Raw genomic sequence first — 21,378 nt, forward strand, 5'->3', positions numbered from 1 at the left:
GGAGAAATTCATGGGGGTTGGATATATATATATCAACAGCCCTGGGATTATTCTGATGAAGGGCTGGTATATAAATTGATGGTGATAACAGCAGCAACAACAACAATAATAATGCAACTTGGTTTTGGAGGAGGATATTAGGGGTTGCTTGCACATGCAAAGGGTTGTATCCAGCATAGTGCTAAGTAAGCACCCCATCAATGCTAGGACTTCTGCTTGCACAGTGAGACTTTCCCTACTCTCCTCCCTCCCCCGTGCATACTCCCTAAATCTGCTACAGGAGTTCTCACAACCTCTGGAAAAAATTTGGGAGGGCACAAGGCACATGCAAGAGGAGGAGAAGGGGGAAGTCCCATTGCGCAAGCGGAAATCCTTTCGCCATTGAGACAAGTTAGCTGAATACTGCCCATAGGCTCTCACAGCTTGTCTCTGTATATGCAGAGTGGCCTGTCACCTGCCTTAAATAAATAAATAACATAGTTAAGATAAGTTCTATTTTACAGAAAAATAGGGTTTCCCCCCTAAATACTTTAATCTTTCATATTCAGGTTATACTTTTTTGAACAACATAAAAGAGAATAGGTTCTAAAGAGAAATATGAAACCACTTGGCTTGCAGAAGCTTTACTAGATACACAATATCTGCAGGATAGAGTTTAGATTTCCATGTTGGACTTTCATATGGGAAGAACTATCTTGCCTAAAATAAAAAAGGAAATGGAATGCCTTCAAGTCGATTCCAACTTATGGCGAGCCTATGAATAGGGTTTTCATGGTAAGGTGGTTTCAGAGGAGGTTTTACCATTACCTTCCTCTGAGGCTGAGAGGCAGTGACTGGCCCAAGGTCACCCAGTGAGCTTCATGGCTGTGTGGGGATTCAAACCCTGGTCTCTCAGGTCCTAGTCCAACACTCTAACCACTATGTCACAAGAGGCCAAAACAGAAGGATATGCACAAATCTTGTAATAGAGGAGCATAAATATAGGTAGTCCATAGGGGTGGTTTGGATGCTAAAGCATAGTTTTGTGTTGCAAGAACAAACCTTACCTCCTCCTAGGCGCATGTGTGTACTCCCTCTTTTCTCTGGCACAGCTGCAGTGAGGAGCTGAGATGTTGTTTTTTCTGTTTTAGATTAACTGCAGTATACCATGCTGTCCCAACCTGGACAAACTGTGGTCAAGTATGATTAGTGGAAACAAGCCAACTTCAAATCTTGATTTATGAAGCTAGTTTGTTTTCACTAAACATAACTAAGATTAACAAAAAAATATGGTTTTGACAGCATGTGAAATGGTGGTTAATCTAAAGTGAAACCAGATTTTTCTGATCTTCTCCTCAAGGAAGTGGTGGAAGAGGACAGGGAAGTGGGTTGGAGGGGGAGTACGGAAGCCCAGGGCAAGGCAGGCTCATTCTCAAAATGCTATGCAGTGTATAAATGTATTTTAAAGTTGTAAAATGAACAAATATATTGCTAGAGAAAATATATTTCAAATTTAAAGTAGCCCTCATTCATAGACTTACTCTGATCATTGAATCTCACACAAAGAGGATTAAACAGAAAATCTAAGCATTTCCAGGACCACAGTGAGTAAATAATAAATCGCCATTAGTGTTTTGTGGGTGTGACAATTTTTTTATATTAATCAGTTTTGGCATTCAGTATAAATTGCCCTGCTAAAAGCCAACATTCAACTGATTCCCATTATATCCAGGGTGTGTGTGTTTGTCTGTGTTTGCAACAGCCTTTGAAATACTTTGGTGAGCTAAGGTCACCACTCTGTTTCAGCAGAAGTCATTTTGAATTGTTTTTGCTGCTTTTCTGATTGCATATGCTGTATCAGATACAGACACAGACACAGTGAAACTGTAAAGGTTTAGAATATTACAACCCTGCAGCTTCTACAGAAATGGAAAACCGGGAAAGGGGCAACAATATGTGACTGCATGGCTTGAAAAAGAATTCCTGTAGCCTTTTCAAAGAGAGAAAGAGGACACACACACCAAACAAAAAGGAAATACCCCCGGGTTCAGTCACATAAAAAGTTGCCTTCAACATGTTACTACTATAGTTTTTCTCCCTTTACAGGGTTGGTTTGGTAGCTTATCCAGACAACTTTGGTTTTTTAAAAAAAAAAAACATTTCTGTAGAATCCACATTCCATTATAGTTGTTCTGTTATTACATTTCACTGTCAGCTTATAAGCATTCTTCTTCTCTCTTTTCCACCTAACTCATTTTCTGAGGGGGTGAAGCACATTAATTTTTCACATGCTATTTTTATGCCATGCCTTAATGCAAGACAGAATCTCTATGGATACTGTATTAAAAGCATGCTTTTATTCATTTTGTTGTTACATAATTTTATTCATTTCATTTTAATATCTGCTTTAAAAGGAACAATTTTTTTAAGGGGGGAGATATTGTGATCCAACAGGAAATTCAGCATTTTAAGTTTACGTTGTAATTTTATCTGGTTTCAGGTTAACTTCTGTTACCTTGTGCTACTTTTATCCTGTTAAACTTTCATTTTGTGATGGTCTGATGACAAGATTGACATTAACAAACCTGAATTTGAGCCCTGTATTAAAAGCAAAATAAAATATTTAGTGAACCAGATGAGCTGTGATTATTGGGTTTTTTCCCCCCTTTCCTGTTCTTGTTTGGGATGTGGATGGCTGGACTGGGTAACTTCTTCAAGCCCATACAAAAAAAGCTGGAAACAATGAAAAAATCAGAGAGTATTTCTTAGTAGTAGGGCAGGATGGGCAACCTGATTTCCTTTATATGTTGCTGGACATCATCCCGGGCACTGGTCAGGCTGTCCAACAACTAGGGGAGGAGTCACAGCTTCCCCATCCCTGCTGTAAAAGAAAGGAGTGCTGCTGATAAAGAGAGTACTCTCCAGCACCCTTCAATGGCTTTGTAGATGGAAGGCCCACACAGGTGGCCTGTGAAGATAGTGCTACACCATTTCCTATCTTCAAAAAGGACCCTTCTTTCCAAGCTGTGTTTAGTGTCATCTTAAAAAAGCAGTGCCAGAGTTTTCCTCTGTGCTGGATTTTGCTACCTGTGGTTTGTGAAAATGCACAGTAAGAACTCCTGTGCTAAGTGTGCCCTTACTCACAGCCAGAATTTGCAAATAAAAAAATGTTTAAAAAGGGCACAGAACACAGAAATACAAGCAGTTTAATTTTTGGCCAGCTTTGATAAGCATCTGCCATCCTTATGGAAAATGGGATACTACCAAAAACCAAAACAAAACCCAGACACACTGAAAAAAGAAGGTAGACAGAGTGGGAAACTAGATTCATGGGTGCAAAATATGGTGGTACAGAGAGACAATGTCAGATGGTATCACATTTTCAAATTAACATTTATTTATTACTAATTTATATACCGCCTTTTAGGGTACAATTTACCATTCAAGCCAATGGGCAAATATGATAACACACAATCATTATCATTATCCAATGAATATTACATTACACCCACCTCTAAAAAAGAACAATCACCATTAAAGGTAATAAGATCCTGTTGGATCAGACCAAAAGCCCATTTAGTCCAGCCTCCTGTTCTTAGTGGCCAACCAGATGCCTATGGGAAGCTCACAAACAGGCTATAGCTTTGATGTGCAGAGTGACACCATGTCTAGCATACCCTTCTTTGTCTTTCCTATTGCGTTTGTATCCAGAGATGAAACTGTCCTACTGGTTTTCTTCATTCCATCTGGTTTCTATTATGCTCAGGTAGGGATGGGCAAACCTCTCCATTTTGGTTTCTCTCAGTTTCTCATTTTTGCAATCTTAAACACAGGTCTCCATGTTCCCACATCAGGTTGTGATTATTTTTGAAAAAAAGTCCTCATGAAAATTCATCACCATTTAAGTTGAATTTCTTACATGTTTGTATGCACTTTTACCTAGTATACACATTTTCCCAAAGCAATGTTCCTTAATATAATGTATATTTGTATGTTACTTTTAATTTAAATTTTTAATGTTTAATTTTTATACAAATTACTTGGCTGGAGAACTGCACTGCAAAATCTGGAAAAATACAAATTTCAAAGGAAGTCTGTGTTTCGGTTCTCATATTGTTTTGGAAAGTATGAGTTACCGAGGTTCTGAATCTAATTATTCCCCCATCGCTCCACCCAAATATATCTATGTTCTCCTTTAAAACCAATCACTAACCTTGTCCATCTTGGCTTTGTGTGTCTCTCCAAATGTCTCTGGCATGTGTATATTTATCCTATGGCACTTTGGCCTCTCTGAATTGCTCCCATGACCCCCTGCACTTTCATTTCCTAGCTCTACCTCTCCCCCATTTTCTCCCTCATCGCTTATGGACAATTCATCCCAAACTGAATGCTCCTCAGCTCCTGTTGACTTTCCACAGCAATTGATAAAAAGACTGATTTTTTTTTTAAAAAAATCAGCTATATATCTGTTTCCAAAGGAATGTGGAATTCCATCACAACATGTATAATTCAGCAGAGGCAAACATTCTACTGGAACTTGCTTTTATTTATCTATTTAAATTAAATCACTTCTATACCACTTTACATTTCTGAAAAAAAAGTTCTAAGAAGTTAACCAACTATCTTAAAACATCAAATAGAACATAATATCAAAACTAAACATAACAAATGAAATTCAAACACAGAACACAGTAAAGATCCACATTTAAGGCAGCACAACTAACAGGAAAACAACATATTCTGTTAAACATAAAAAAGTAAAAATCAGATACAAAAATACAATAAAAACTCCACACATAAAACATCATTAGCAACTAAACAAAGTAACTGAGATAGAAGCTGGACTCATGATGCCCCCTAGAATAACAGCCCTCGTCCAGTCTGGAGAGATAGGCCACATTCACACCAGACATTTATTTCACTATTATTCCACTTTAAACAGTCATGGCTTCCCCCAAAGAATCATGGGAAGAGTACTTTGTGAAGGGTGCTGAGAGTTGTTAGGAGACCCCTATTCTCCTCACAGATCTACAATTTGTCATAGTGGTTTAACAGGAATTTCCTCTTTCTAGAAAACTCTTGAGAACTGTAGCTCTGTGAGGGGAACAGGAGTCTTCTAACAGCTTTCAGCACCCTTCACAAACTACACTTCCCAGGATTCTTTGAGGGAAGCTGGGACTGTTTAAAATGGAATAATAGTGGAATAAATGTCTGGTGTGAATGTGGCCATAGTCTGCTGGAAGTTAGACTTTAGCTTCTACCCTGGCCTGGTCCAGGAATAGCAAAATCCACCAAGGGCAGCTTTACCTCAAAGCAAGAATCAGCTTGCTTTATCACAAGATGCTCAAAAAACTTAAATTGAGCTGAAATGCAATTCCACAGACCTCTTGTCAGAAGTAAGCCACGTGAAGTTCATTGGGATTTACTCCCAAGTCCTATGCAAGTGTGTATAATATACACTGAATAGGATTACAGCCTTAAATGAACAAAACATTGTGCAACAAATTATCTCTTTTTAATTCCCCCACCTCTTAGTTTCCTAATTATAGTCCAGAAACCCCTTGAGGGAGGAGTTGTCACTCAATGGCAGAGCATCTGCTTTGAATGCAGAAGGTCTCAGATTCAATCCCAGACACCTCTAGGTAGGGCTGGGAGAGAACCCTGCCTGAAACTCTGGAGAGATGCTACCAATCAGTGTAAACAATATTGAGCTAGATAGACCAACGGCCTGACTCTGTATAAAAGCAGCTTCCTATGTTCCTAATCCCGTTCCTGTTTCTGGGACACTTTCCTAGAGTGAGAGAGGAAGACAGGAAAAGGAGGAAATCAGGGACACTGCCTGGTTGTCATTGGAAATGAAGGGGATGCGAAACGTTTGGTTTCTGAAGCCATAGTCACATGTTCCTTATGTGTAGAGTGCTCACAGTCTCAAGCTGGAGTGGAGGCGCACTTCTTGTTCCACCCCTGATCCAGCTCCTCCCTCTGGCAACTTCACATGATCTGGAACCCTGTGAGGTCCCGACTGCATGTATCCCATGAGCAGGAGCAGCTGTTTGTGGAAGGATTTTCCTTGCAGAGAACCAGCAGTCACCAGAGGATGGAACTAGCATAATGATGCAGCACTGGAGGCAAGGCAGAGCTAGTGCAGCAACACAGCACTGGAGGCAGGCTGAGAAGCATGAGAACAACTAAGTGTGAACGGGGCTTCACAGATGAATGGCAAGTATAGCCCCATATCACTGTGTTCACGGGGCACATGCACTAGTCCCGTACCCATGCTTGGGAGGAATACTGAGCTATTCTCAAATCCTTTTCTATATGCAGATGGGCTACTATGAAATGACACCTCTTTTCCAAGGTCACTAACAACTGTTTCCCATGGCTTTTTCATAAATGACATGTTCTACATAGAGTTGAGCTTCATGTAGGAATATATAAATACACACAGAATGAAAATTCTCTGTGTTCACATTTCTATTCTGCCATGATTGCACATATTTGGAAGCTGAAGTAGCAGGCAGAGATGTAAAGCATGGCCACTGAATTTCAAGAGAATCCCCTGATTACAGATGGGTGAGAATTTTCATTCAGTTCACATTTCAAGCCAAATCTATCAAATTCGCAGTTTCTGAAACAATATGAGACCCAAAACACAGCCATCCTTCAAAATTTACACTTATTCAAATTTTTTGATGCAGTTCGCCAACCAAATAATGTTTACAAAAATGCGTATATTAGGGGAACTGTAAATAAAAAGGAATATACTGGTGAAAACAACATGCAAAAATTATTATTAATAATAATAATAATAATTAGATTTATATCCCACCCTTTCTCCCAGTAGGAGCCCATATAAAATGGATTATATGATAAGAAATGGCATGCAAAAATATATTTTGTATATTAGTCACAACTGCTTACAAAAATGTGTTTATTAAGAGAAATTCACACTAAAATGCTGGAGAAATTTTCATGAGGACTTTTTTTTATTGCAAATTGCTGCCAAAATGTGGAGAACTGAATTTAAGACTAGACAAATTAGAAACTGAAAGAACAAAAACTGACACATCTTTCCATCCCTGCCCCTAATATGGATGTATCATGATGAATAGCCATGCATTTAGTTTGCAATAGAAGTGTCAATTCACTTTAAAAATGAATGAAAAATATTTTTGCAGGGGTAGTAGAATGCCTGAAAGCCAGGGCAATGGGGCTCTGGTCAGCCAATGCAAGCAATGGAACAATTATAGAATTTTGCTCTTGTATAATAATAAAATTGGGGCAGTTTGTCCAATCTGTCTGAAATCTGAAAGGTCTTACGCTTTATAATAGTGTAGAATGTCTGAAAATGCCATGGAATTTTGATAGAAAACACCAAAGGTACAGACAGAAGACTGACTGAGTCTTCCCACTGAAATCAATAGAACAATAAAAAAGAGTAAACTAATAAGGAATGAAAAATGAAATGAATACAGTTCAAATGAATGAAAAGGAAACAAATGAAAAAATGAAAATGAAGATGAATGGAAAACCAGAAATGTTTTTCCTTGCACACACTTAATTTGTACCTGCACATCAATATTTAATTACTGCATTCAATATAAAAACCTTCCATATGCAAACAAGAATTTGCTTTACCTGCTTGATCTTTAAATATTTTTGATATGACGACAGGCACTTTGTGCTCAGCACCACCCTAAAAGAGATGTGTAATGAGAACAAAAATCTTAGATGGTCTGCTCATCAGCTTAATTGATGCACTATGTATCAAAAACAGAAAGACAGAATTGTGCATACCTTTATACTTAAGCCCAAGCCACCAACTGGTTGTCTACGAAGTTTAACAGTTCTGTGCTTTAAAAAATGGTAGAAAAAATAAATTAAGGTGAAAATACAATATTAGATGCATGCATATTACATTTATGCTACTATGTCTACACTTTTCATATTCAAAATAATTATTCTAGAAAGCTGAAAGCCTACATTTCATAAAAGAATATGGTATATAATTCCTACTAGTATCATCGCCACAAAACAAGAACTTTTTTCTGTCTTAATTTATTAAAGGGAAGAATCACATCCTTTGTACCAATTTACACCTTGAATTGCACAATCCTCTATAATGAAGAGTACAATGCAGGTACATGCATACAAGACTTTCATGATTTCCCACTGGGAACTGAAAACACAGCTCCTGTTCACAAAAAAATGAGTGGGAGGTTGATGTACAGTTGGAGGTTGATGTACAGTTGGAGCCATTAACAGTGTAGTCTTATACCTGTCTACTCTGCCGCCCTGGGCTCCTTTTAGGAGGAAGGACATCATCATCATCATACTCTAAATCCAGAGGGGGCCGTGAACAGTAAAGAAATGAATTATTTATTAATTTTTTTAAAAAGTCTTCACTCCCTCTACACTGTCTGCTTTCCACTGCCACTGCAGATGACACCTCCCCCTTGCTCCAAACGAGAGGGGAGGCCTTTTGCTGAAGTGCCAGAGCATCTTTCAGGCGCACTAAGGGCAGACATCTGCCTATAAAATACATGGCAGATGCCAAAGGAGGCTGAGGGTGGAGATACCAGGAAGAAGAGGGGATTACTATCACTGATTCCTGTCTCCTTGCACTGCCGCTACTGGCAACGCCCTTACTTAGAAAGAGAGGAGAGGGCATTTTGCGAAGCAAAAAGAAGCAAGCCTGCAAAGAAAGGCTGCTTTCCCACTTCCTTCCTGGCAGCCAGCCTGCCTCCCTAGGGGGAGGGGTCACAAAAAATTTTCAGCTTATAAAGGGGGTCCCGTGCTCATAAAGGTTGGGAACCACTGCTCTAAAGCAAGTTCCATTGAATTATATGGTGGTTACTCCCTTAGAAAGCAATCCTATACACACTTCCTGGAAGTAAGTCCCATTGAACTCAGTGAGGCTTACTTTTGAGTAGGCTTGCATAAGACTGCACTGTCAGTAAAACAAGGCTCATTAAAGAAATTTGCGTGTTGCTTTGTACACTGCAACAATACAGATGTTTGATCTGACTGATTGATCTTTTTTATTTTGAATTTGCTTGTTTGCCCATGCCAAACCTTTGAACATTTAAGACTACAGGGCATTGCTTCCATTTTATGTTTGCACACAATTGTTTTTTTTTTTTTTTTGCCGATATCATTGATTCCCATTCTTAGTTTTAAAATCAGTCTTTTTCCATATCCGGCTGACTTTCCTCCAGTGAACTCCCCCTTATTAATCTACTGCTCATAGTTAATAATTCTTCAATACTTTTTTAAAAAGCAAGTATGTGAGATACAATTTTTATGGACATTTCTATAGCAATCTATCTCATGTTTAATAGCAATTTGCATTTTTGACATTTTATTCGTGCTCACTTTTCTTGGTACTTAACATAATAACGGAACATGAAGAGCTTCATTTTATCTATTGACAGTAAATGTATAGTAATAAAGTTTAGCAACACACTGAGCACAGTTCTATCCAAAATGCCATGTCTCATCACAACGAACAGGCACTGTTGGATATTTCAAGGTCTGTTTGTTTTTTACTCTCTATAGAGGTACATTGTTCAGATATATTTCTTTTTAACAGAATTGTCGATTGAGTTGATTTGTTTTCCAAGGAAACTTCTATAACTCGTATTAATTTTCACAAAGGCTTCTGCATAGTTTTATATTAAAGTGTATGAAAAAGAAACTGACAAAATCAGCTTATGGAAAGAACTTGCTTGGTTAAAAAATTATTTTAATGCTGCAAAATTCAGTGTTCCAAACCAACTGCATGCCCTTATCCAGTCATACATACAATAAAGCTCATGGATTTTCAGTGAGACTTTCATTTACAAAACTGTGTTCTCCGTCACAATAATGATTAGCTAGCGCCAGTGTTTGCCTGGCACCTCTTTTATCCATCTTTAGGAGCCAAGCAAAGATCTTCCTTTTCTTCCAAATTCTTCCAACCTACACAGGAAGTGGATTGGACTGTGAAGGACCAACCCAAATTGTGTTTGCATTTTGACAAATTTGTAGGGCAGTCCAATATCTTAGAGAGGAGGTCAGGTCTCCTGCTCCCCTGGTGCATTCACTATAGCTGCCCAATTTCCCTGTTTTGTAAAGTTTGATCGAAATATCTGTGGGCTGTATGTACTTTTTAAACAGGAAGTGTGGTTTTTTTGCCTATTAGTGAATTTCTCTGCTTTTTAATCTGAGAGGTAAGAAATGGGATCCTGTACAAGTTTGCTGAGAATGGACTGATCATTTGCATGCTTATTGAGTTCAGTGGGATTTACTCCCCTGCAATTATGCTTAGGATAGGTGAAACTGACTGGGGGGAGGGTTGGAGTGGGCAGGGGAGGTGGAAGAAGGGAGTGGGGAGGAGGAAGGGAGAGGAGAGGGGAAGGAGAGGAAAGGCAGTTCTGATCATTTGCATGCTTATTGAGTTCAATGGGATTTACTCTTATGCAATCATGGTTAGGATAGGTAAAACTGACCATGGGTGAGGAGGAGGGGGAAGGGGAAGGAGTGGATTCGTGGGGAGCAAAGGAAGGGGGAGGGGAGGGCAGGATTGATCTTTTGTATGCTTATAGAGTTCAATGGTATTTACTCCCGTGCAATCATGCTTAAGATAGGTAAAACTGACCATGGGGAAGAAGAAGGGGAGGAGGGGGAAGGGAAAGGAGGGGATCGGAAGGTGATGGGGAAGGGGAGGGAGGGGCAAAGGAAGGGAGAGGGAAGGGGCAAGAAGGAGGGGATAGGAGGGAGGAGAAGGGGGGTGGGTTTCATCATTTGCATACCTGAGTTTAATGGGATTTATTTCTCTGTAATCATGTTTGAAAATGGACCCTTACTCTCAGCATTCTTAACAAACTACACTTCCCAGGATTCTTTGGGGGAAGCCATAACTGTCTCAAGTAAAATCAAAGTCTGGTGTGGGTGTGGCCCCCTGATTAGGCAAGCCAAGCAGCTGTGAGTCTGGCTTTTAGAACACTGACAGTTGGTTCTTACTGAGCATGCCCGACACTATCATTCAGTTCAATGCAAAATTTATTAAATTAATTAAAAATCAGCCAGGCATTTTTTTAACTTTTAAACTGCAGAAGATGAAGGTCAGAGTATGGGGAAAGGTCAGTAATAGGATTACAGGTACTCTGTGAACATGGCTGGTTTTTAATGAATTTCAGCAGATTATGAGAACTCTGACAGAAAAAAGTCCAAAAGGGCTCGGGGGTTTCTTTCTCTCTTTTTAGAGTTTGAACTCTCTGTTCTATCTGACTGTTTTGTGTATTGCCATGAAAATTGAGAGAGTTGTTAAGCAAGCGTTTCTGAGTTCAGGACTATAAATTTTGTAAGGTTTTGTTGCGAAATGAGCTTATGGAAAGCATCAGAATGGCATGGGGGGATTTTCAATTTAACATTGCAGAATGTGAAAAATCCACGTGGGCTATAGTATACAGCCACTCTCGTTGTTGTTATGTGCCTTTGATTAAGACTTATGGTGACCCTATGAATCAGTGACCTCCAAGAGCATCTGTCATGAACCATCTTGTAAGTTCAGGTCTGTGGCTTCCTTTATGGAATCAATCCATCTCTTGTTTGGCCTTCCACTTTTTCTACTCCCTTCTGTTTTCCCCAGCATTATTGTATTTTCTAGTGAATCATGTCTTTTCGTTATGTGTTCAAAGTATGGTAACCTCAGTTTCATCATTTTAGCTCCTAGTGACAGTTCTGGTTTAATTTGTTCTAACACCCAATTATTTGTCTTTTTTGCAGTCCATGGTATGCACAAAGCTCTCCTCCAACACCACATTTCAAGTGAGTTGAGCTGGTGAGTGTTGCATTGAATTAACTTGTAACTTGGGCCTGTGATTAACTGAAAATTATGGCATTTCAAAAGAAAATACTTTGGCATTAGCTGCATTCTCACATGTACTCAAATCAGAGTTGAAGCCATTCAAGTGCTGGTAAAATGTATGTTCCTTTTGCATGTCTGTTTTATCAATAATTTGCTCAGTCAAAATTTCCATAGTGGCATTATGGCCTAGTACTCAGAAACAGTGGATGAAGTGGTAAACCTGTCTCTGGGTTGTATCACTTCAAACTGTAGGGGAAAGCTCACATAACTGACTGTTCCTCCACACAAAATAAGATCTCTGCACATAGGCAGAGCTTGGAAGTAACTCGTTATTTTTAACGAGTTACTTGTAATTCGTTACAATTTTAAATAACGGATGGGTAATTCCATTACATTTGGCAAGTAACGGAACGACTAGTAATTTCCCTACTTTTCAGCTGCAACTTTAACGTTTCCACGTTAGGTTGGATGTTACTTGGGGGCAGGAACAAGGGGAAGTCAGCTTCTGGCTGTGATTGGTTAACACAAGACATGTGCCTCACACTGATTGGACCTCTGCGCAGACTATCTCTTCCCTCGTGATCTGTGTTAGGAGGCACGAGGGAAGAGGTGAATAGGCAGGGCCTGCTAGCATCTGAGAGGAAAAAATGGACGCCGGAGGAAAAAGCCAGGGCAAGGACAACAGAGGAGAAGGCAGCAGCAGAATGGCGAAGAGCTGTGGAGGTGAGTGACAATGATTTGTGTGTGTGTGTGTGTGTGCCCCCCCATGGCCCCTTCCGCCCCCGTGGCATTTTTGCCCCACCACACCCCCCGCAACCCCTTCTGCCCCTCCCACTGCCTCTCCTTGCCTTGCTACCACCCCCCCTTCAATCACAAGGCACTTCTGAAACTTCGGCCTACTTCTCTTCCTTCCCCCCCCTTTTTGAACTCTCCCCCTTGTTCCTATGCATACCTGTGTGCTGTATTTATCCAGACAGAGCACTCCTGCCTTTTAAAATGCCGGCTAGCTTTTTATTGTATATTTATTTGAACTCCATCTTTCTTTTTATTTGTATTTTTGTCCTGTTTAATCACAAGACTGAATTGTATGTGGGTCAAAAACTGTCTCAGTAATAACAATAATAATAATAAAAATAAAAAATCATTAGGCGTATAATAAATGGCTTAAGGCTGATTTTTTTGTTCTTGGCAGAGATAAGGTGAGAAGTAGGGTCCTTGCAGCTCCTCCTCTCAGTCCCCCAGCTCTCAAACTAATGTTCTGTGAGAAAGAGATTCCCAGTCCCAGAGAGAGATAGACTGTTGACAATCTCTGTTAATATCTATATAAATGTACATAACATGCATCACCTGAACTCACATGATCTAGAGTTACCTTAGATCTTGCAAGATTTGCAAATGAGAAGCAATAGGGTTTTACATTAGTTCTGATTGTCTATTGGGCTATCATAGGTTATATGTTTTTTTCATTTTCTATGGCAAAAACTCCAACTTCAGTGGAATTTATGTGATGTGTTCTAATCATTTGAATTTGGCTAATGAATGCTTTATTCTTTCATCAGAACTTTAGCAGTAGTACTAAAATATTAATAAAAAGAAAAGGGAAAGAAAAAATACTTTACATACATCATTCAGCTGTATTGCTAATTATAGATATAAAAGATAAACGGCATTTTGTCAAAAGTATTTGTCTACATTTTATACCTCATCCTTGGTTTTCCAAGCTTGGCATGGAATGCTTCTCATACAGAATTAATTTGAAATGCTGCATATTTATTATCATAACCATCATATTCAAAATAAAAAATATATGTACCGCCTTCAAGTTGATTCCAACTTATGGTGACCCTATGAATAGGGTTTTCATGAGGCTGAGAGGCAGTGATTGGCCCAAGGTCACCCAGTGAGCTTCATGGCTATGTGGGGATTTGAACCCTAGTCTCATTTTGTTCTCGCAACAACCCTGTGAGATAGTAGGTTAGACTGGCCCAGGCAGGGTTATTCAGTGAGCAAAAATGATGCAAATAGGATCTCTTTTAATTGTGCTATCGACCTGCTTACTTCCACTCTGACTGGGGCATCTTGCAGCATGCGGAAGAGATGGGGGCACATCACAGCTGAAGTTCACCTATATAGGAGCATTATCTCTTGTTTATTACAGAGACGCCTGTTGCAGGTTTTGCTGCTGAGAGCAGCAGTCAGTTAGTGTGGCCACTTGAGTCACAGCTTGTTGATCCTGAGGAGGCAAAACTAGAAAGTGAGGTTCAGAAAGGAGGCCCTGTGCATGAGGAGGAGGAGGGCATGAAGCAGTGCCAGTTGCCCACAGCCACATCTGCAGAACAGCAAGTACCATGGTTTGGCTTTGAGAAAGCTTGTACATTTGTGAGCCAGAGTGGGAAAAATGTTGTTGTACGATGCAATTACTGCCTTCCAAGGATCAAAAATCTGAGATCAGCTGTTTCCTCCTCATCCAATGTGAAGAAACATTTTGAGGTAAGCCTTTGTCATGCTGGTCCTCAAAGAGTGTCCATTGTCTATTTATATTTAAATTGTGAAGTTCCTCTTCCATTTTTTCTTGGATTCATGCTTTGTTCTTCTTCCTCAGAGGGCACACCCTGAGAAGCTGAGAGCAATTGAAGAAGCAATAAAGGCAAGGAGACGTGGCCTTCCTGAACCAATGCATGACACCCCTCCTCCCAAAATGCTGAAGCAGCAGCAGACAACCCCTGAGAGGTGGGGATCTGGCAGGAAGCCTGTCACCCACAGCAATCTCGACAGGAGAATCATTGATTTCATTGTAGAGGAGACATTACCACTTCAGACTGTGGACAAACCATCATTCATTAATCTGGTTCGCATTGGACTCCCCAAAGATCTCACCATCATATGTGCCAAGACTCTGAGAGACAGAATTGAGAAGAGAGCATGCCACATGAGAGAAACTCTTGCAAACCGAATGGGTGCTGTGACATATATAGCAAACACTGCAGATTGTTGGACCACTGGCAAGAAGAGTTACTTTGGGGTAACAGCCCACTGGATCAACCCAACTACCCTGAAACGTGAGGTCGGGGCCTTGGCTTGTAAGCGTCTGAAGGGGCGCCATACATACGATGTCCTTTCAAAAGCACTGCATGATGTACATGTGCAGTACAGGATCCACAACAAAGTTATGTGCACTACTACAGACAATGGCTCCAACTTTGTGAAAGCGTTCAGAGTTTTCATGGCCAAAGAACCAGTGGAAGCTGCAGGCACCAGTGACGATGATGGTGATAACCAGGAGGAGGAGGAGGCTGAGGTGGAGTTTGTGCCTATCTGTGAGATCCTGGACACAGGACCTGAGGCAGAGGAAGAAGCTGCAGACTCAGGAGAGGATTTTGTTTTACCACCACACCAGAGATGTGCTAGCCACACCCTCAACCTTGTGGCAACACAAGACATAGAGGCCATGCTTTCTGACTCCTCCAAAAGTAGTCTTCTTGGTCCTTTCAAGAAACAGTTTCGTTCCTTGATGGGAAAGTGCAGCAAGTTGTGGTCCAAGCAGAACCAGTCAGCACAGATTGCTGAGTATATCCATGCGCAATGTGGTGTGTATCTGAAGATACCGAATAAGACCAGGTGGAACTCCACCTTTGATGCATTGAAGCAACTACATGAGCTCCTGTCAACTGTGCCACTAAAAATGCACGCCATAATGGACCGCTGCTCCTTGTCCAGGATCACAGCTGCTGAGATTGAAGTGGTACAGGAATACACAGAGATTATGGAGCCACTAGCCCAGTCCCTAGATATCCTGCAACGGGAGAACGGCATGTTCATGGGGTATTTGCTACCAACGCTCTGCAATCTGGACCGCAAGTTAGAAGGACTGGAAAACAAACCTGAGAGGTACACATACTGTTTTCAGCTGCTGAGAGGTGTGCACGAAGCCCTAAGAAAGCGGTTTGCAGCTATCTGGGAGGGCAAGAGGCTTCTTCTGGCAGCCTGCCTACACCCTCGCTTCAAACTAGATTGGCTGGAATCGTGTCAGGCCACCACCCATACCAACAAGTAAGAACATTAGGGAAGCCCTTTGGGTGGATTACTCCAAGGGAAATGTTGTCTCAAGGGAGGCATCAGAGGGCTTAAGGTGGTAGGCAGGGGCTGGGCCTTTTCTTCCTGGGGCTCCTCATCACAACCTTGGGTTGCTGCAGGTCATCCTTAAGGGTCTGCTGTGCTGCCCCATGAGTGTGGTGACTTGGTCACCTTCCTACCTTCCATGTCATCCTCCACAGGCTCAGGCTGGACCCTGAACCAGGGGACATGACAAGCATCAGGAAATGAAGAGCAGATGATGGTTTCCTAACATATATGTGTTAACATATCCTCTCTCTTTCTTAGATACACAATGGAAGCCTTGTTGAAAGCTGAAATAAAGATGGGTGTACTTAATGAGGACAGTGATCAGTCTTCAGATAAAGACCAGGAAGGAGATGACTTAGAAGATGACTTCTTTAACTTTCTGCCCCAGGGCAAGAAGTCAGCAGTGGACACTGCTGAGGAGGAACTGGTGAGGTACCTGAGGTCTCCCAGCAGGGAAGTGTCATCACTCCATGGCTTTCCACGTGTGCTGCGGTGTTTTTTGCAGCACAACACAGGCGTGCCTTCAAGCGCCGCAGTAGAACGCCTGTTCAGTACTGGTGGCAACGTAATGACTGTAAAAAGACATTCCTTGTCTGACATGCTCTTTGAGCATCTTGTTCTTTTGAGACATAACAGAAACATATTATAAAAGCATTTCAAGTGTAAAATTTGATTTCAAGAGTTGGGGTATCTTCATTGCTTGGGGGGATGTGAGATTCTGTTATGCCGTTATGTTAATCTTATGGATAATTTTTTTTATTCTACTACCCCCTGTGTGTGTGTGTTTATTTTTAATATTGTTTTAGGCTTCTTAGATGTGCAGCAGCCAAGGCCAGCACCTTGTAGGAGTTTTTTTAAAAAAGTAACTGAAATGTAATTGTAGTGATTACTTTTGAGAAAAAGTAAAGTAATCAGTTACTTTCAGAGCAATTGTAATTGTAACAGTAATTACTACTTTTTTTAGCAAAGTAATTGTAGGTGTAATTTATTACTTTTTAAAAGTAATCTTCCAAGCTCTGCACATAGGTTCCTTCTCCCTGCCCTTGTCCCCTCCCCATGAAAGCCATTTCTTCATGTGCAATGGAGATAACATTATCCTTGTTATGGGGCTTCCGCACAGACACACACCCATGACAATCTGTAAATGTTCTCTCCCATTTTGTAAAGATTACTAAAATCATGTACTTGAGGTGCTCTGAACATCAAAAAACAGCTATACAATATTAACTACTTATATTCAGCAAACTACTTGTAAGGGACCCAGAACCATGTAGGCGGATAATCTATTCTAGAACAATATGGTTTTTTTCAGAGCTCTCATTTTTCGAGAAAAAAAAAGAGGTGCCCATATTCATGCCTTGATAAAACTGTTGTGGGTGCTAGCACAAAATGGTTGCCAATGCAGCAAAAAAGAGGTACTAGTACTCCATACTGGTGAATTCTATCACAAAAAGGCCCTGGTTTTATTACAACTTCCCAAAAATGAGGGCATTGGTAAAAAGAAAGTTGAAAGGCAAGGTCCAGAGAGTCAAATCACTGCAAAATGCTTGGGAGTTGTTTAAAAACACAATAATAGAAGCTCAACTGGAGTGTGTAGTGCAGATCAGGAAAGGTACCACCAGGACCAAAAGGATGCCAGCATGGTTAATGAGCAGAGTCCAAGAAGCTATTAGAGGCAAGACTTCCAAAAAAATGGAAGTCTTGTCCAAATGAGGAAAATAAAAAGGAATATAAACTCTGATAAAACAAATGCAAGAAAACAACAAGGGATGCTTTTAAAAAAATGAAGAGCACATTGCTAAGAACATAAAAACCAACAACAATTTTTTTAAAAAATTCATTCAGAGATGAAAACTGTCTAGGGAGGCAACTGGACCCTTGGATGGCAAGGGAGTCAAAGATGTGCTAAAGCAGGATAAGGAGATTACAGAGAAGCTAAATTGTTTATATCTGTCTTCACAGTAGAGGATATAGGGCAGATCCCTGAACCTGAACTAACATTTGCAGGAAGGGAGTCTGAGGTGGCGATGAGACATGAAGTTCTAGGCTTAATAAACAAAATAAAACCTGAGAAATCGTTGGGTCCGGATGGCATCCACCCAAGAGTTCTCAAAGAACTCAAATGTGAAATTGCTGATCTTCTAACAAAAATTAGCAACTTGTCCCTCAGATCCATCTCCATACTGAGGACTGGAAAGTGGCTAATGTAATGCCAATATTTAAAAAGTGATCCAGGAAGTTACAGGCCAATTAGCCTAATGTCTGACCGTGAAAACTGGTAGAAAGTATGATTAAAGACAAATTAACCAAGCATAGAAGAACAAATCCTGCTCAAGCAGAGCCAGCATGGCTTCTGCAAGGGAAAATCCTGTCTCACTAACCTATTAGAATTCTTTAAGAGTATCAACAAGCATACAGATAGAGGTGAACCAGTAGACATGGTGCGCTAAGAATTTCAAAAGGCTTTTGACAAGGTACCTCACCGAAGACTACTTAGTAAACTCAGCAGTCATTGAATAAGAGGAGAGGTCTTTTTGTGGATCAGGAATTGGTTAAGGAGCAAGAAGCAGAGAGTAGGAATAAATGGACAGTTCTGCCATTGGAGGGCTGTAGAAAGTGGAGTCCTCCAATGAACAGTCCCACAATCTAGAGTAAGGGGTGAGCAGCGAGGTGGCCAAGTTTCCTGGTGACAGTAAATTGTTCAGGGTTGTTAAAACAAAGAGATTGCGAAGAGCTCCCAAAGGACCTCTTCAAACTGAATGAATGGGCAGTAAAATGGCGAATGAAATTCAATGTAACAAGGGTATAAATCTATGATGCCGCCTCATTTGGAATACTGTATACAGTTCCGGTCACCTCACCTCAAAAAGGATATTGTAAAGTTGGAAAAGGTTCAGAAAAGGGCAACCAGAATGATCAAGGGGATGGAGCGACTTCCTTATAAGGAAAGGTTGCAGCAATTGGGGCTTTTTAGTTTAGAGAAAAGGTGAGTCAGGGGCGACATGCTAGAAGTGTATACAACTATGCATGGCATGGAAAAAGTCGACAGAGAAAAGTTTTTCCTGCCTCTCTCATAACATTAGAACTTGTGGACATTCAACGAAGCTGAATGTTGGAAGATTCAGGACTGACAAAATAAAATACTGCTTCACACAGTGCATAGTTAAACAATGGAATTCACTCCCACAAGAGGCAGTGATGGCCACTAACTTGGATGGCTTTAAAAGAAGATTAGCCAAATTCATGGAGGACAAGGCTATCAGTGGCTACTGGCCATGATGGCTGTGGTCTGCCACTGTAGTCAGGTGCAGTATGCTTCTGAAAACCAGTTGCTGGTAGCTGCAGGAGGGGAGAGTGCTTTTACACTCAGGTCCTGCTTGCGGGCTTCCCATGGGGATCTGGCTGGCCATTGTGATAACAGGATGCTGGACTAGATGGGTCATCTTCTTATGTCCTTATGTAGTCTTCAACAAGAAAAACTGAGGCCTACCAGAACCTTTCATGTCTGCCTACCAAGGCAAGCTTGTATGAAAGCTTGAGTCTAAAATAAAACCTGGGGTAAGAAGTCCATCAGCTGGATTTCTAAAAATGAGACTACTTTTCTGCAGACTGCTGAGAATGGTATCTCCTGACCAATAGATTTCTAGCTGTCAATAGAAAAGTACTATGTATACAGTAAGTGCATGCAGTACAATGGGGGAATGGTGGGGGAAGAGAGATACGTCTGGAACATTGGAAAGTCTGTCCAATTTTGTTTTAAAATGGTTCATTTACTCAGAAGAATAAGAAGGAGCAAATACAAGCAATATCTGATTGTGGTGTGAGGTTAAAGCTGTTCACGGTTTACTGATGTAAACAGGTGAATAAACAAACTAAGACAATCATTTTACAACAACATAATTCCAGACAGTGGTTAGCAATATTAATTGCTGGGAGGAAAAAGTGGGATATAAGTCTAATAAATAACATAACATAAAATAAATACTAATAAATAATTACAGCAGAATATTAGTGCATGAGAAAAGTCTACTAGGTTGATAATAATTACATTTTAAGCAGAGGAGTAGGATGGAATGATTTGTCCATTTCAGTTCTCTCAGTTTCTCATTTTTCAAATCTTAAATTTGGTTCTCTACATCTTGGCAGCAACTTGCAGGGCTTTTTTTTATTATTTTTTTAAAAACCCCAAATCCTTATGAAAATTCTCCAGCATTTTAGTGCAAATTTCTCCTAATTAACACATGTTCATATGCCAGTTTGACCAACGTACACATTTTGCAAGCAATTTCTCCTAATATACTGCATTGCTGTATGTTATTTTCACTCATATACTCATTTTATGTCCACATTCCCCTAATGTACACATTTTAAAAGCATTGCTTGGTTGGAGAACTACATCACAAAATCCGGATAAGTGCAAATTTTGAAGGATTGCTGTGTTTCGGTTCTCATATTGTTTCAGAAAGTGCAGATTTGATAAACCTGCCTTTAAATGTGAATGCAATCAAATTTCTTGACCATCCCTACAGACCAGTGGTGGGGAGAAAGGAAGAGAAAAAACAAAAATACATTGCAGAGGTGGAAGAACATCTAAACATTTCTGTCCCATGGGGACTTGCTGTGTAAAAAGTAGTGGGCAGCTTTTTCAAGTGAGTTCTTTCTTTGTGTAAGAAATTGCCCTACCAACATTTGAGACAACAGAGCTCAATCTGCAGCCAAGGAGACTACTGTACACCTTTACAATACCATCACTCCAGAGGCAGTGTTGGGGGAAAAGATGGCAATTTCCACTGAACACAAAGTAAAGGAAGAACCCAACAGCAAAGCTGCTGTGACCACTACCACCGCTTGGCATGGTAACACCTCCACCTATATATTGAAATGCATATATTTCAGTCCCCTGAGAACTGAGCTGAAAATGCTTCCCTGCATTCATAGCTTGCCAAGGGTACTATGAAAGTGAGGTTGCATTTTTTGCTCAGCACAAGTTTTAAGGAACCATTGAATTTGAGACATCAGATGCATTTGCATGTAATGCTAAGCCATTTGGCTTAGCAAAAACATCCTGGCTCCTAGAGAGGAGCTTTGCTTCTCTCTAGTCATTATAACTCAGTGTGGCATGACAGAATAGCTCTCTCCTTAACCGCAATCCTGGGTTCAGACAACATGGTTTCAGCCATTGGCTTAGTTGCTATGCTGAGCTAAAAAGACCGAGAAGAGTGCGAGATCCTCTCCAGAGACCAGCATGTTTATGTAGCCCAGTAAGCCATACTTTAGCTTACTGTGACATGCGAACTAAACCATTTTATGAATCTCAAATTCCAGATATTTAACCATCTAGAAAGGAAAGAATAAAAAGAAATGTACTGAAAGTTGTCTGCAATTAATTTTTAATGAATATGTGCTTGATAATAAAACTACCAGCT

The 21,378-nt window shown here is 40.4% G+C and overlaps 1 protein-coding gene across 3 annotated transcripts in view; it reads right to left on the bottom strand.

Annotated features, from left to right (window-relative positions):
* Nucleotides 1-21,378, bottom strand: part of SNTG2 (syntrophin gamma 2) — a 420,613-nt gene that overhangs the window by 222,862 nt on the left and 176,373 nt on the right. For 2 of the 3 annotated variants that reach the window (XM_061626228.1, XM_061626227.1), the window contains exons 3-4: nucleotides 7,777-7,833; nucleotides 7,618-7,675 (exon numbers count right to left, since the gene is read on the bottom strand). In XM_061626228.1, the coding sequence (XP_061482212.1) occupies nucleotides 7,618-7,675; nucleotides 7,777-7,833 (115 nt within the window). The remainder of the gene's footprint in view (nucleotides 1-7,617; nucleotides 7,676-7,776; nucleotides 7,834-21,378) is intronic. The other variant, XM_061626229.1, reaches the window with a different exon arrangement.

Source organism: Rhineura floridana, chromosome 4 (assembly GCF_030035675.1).
Source record: "Rhineura floridana isolate rRhiFlo1 chromosome 4, rRhiFlo1.hap2, whole genome shotgun sequence".
NCBI classification, from domain to species: Eukaryota; Metazoa; Chordata; class Lepidosauria; order Squamata; family Rhineuridae; genus Rhineura; species Rhineura floridana.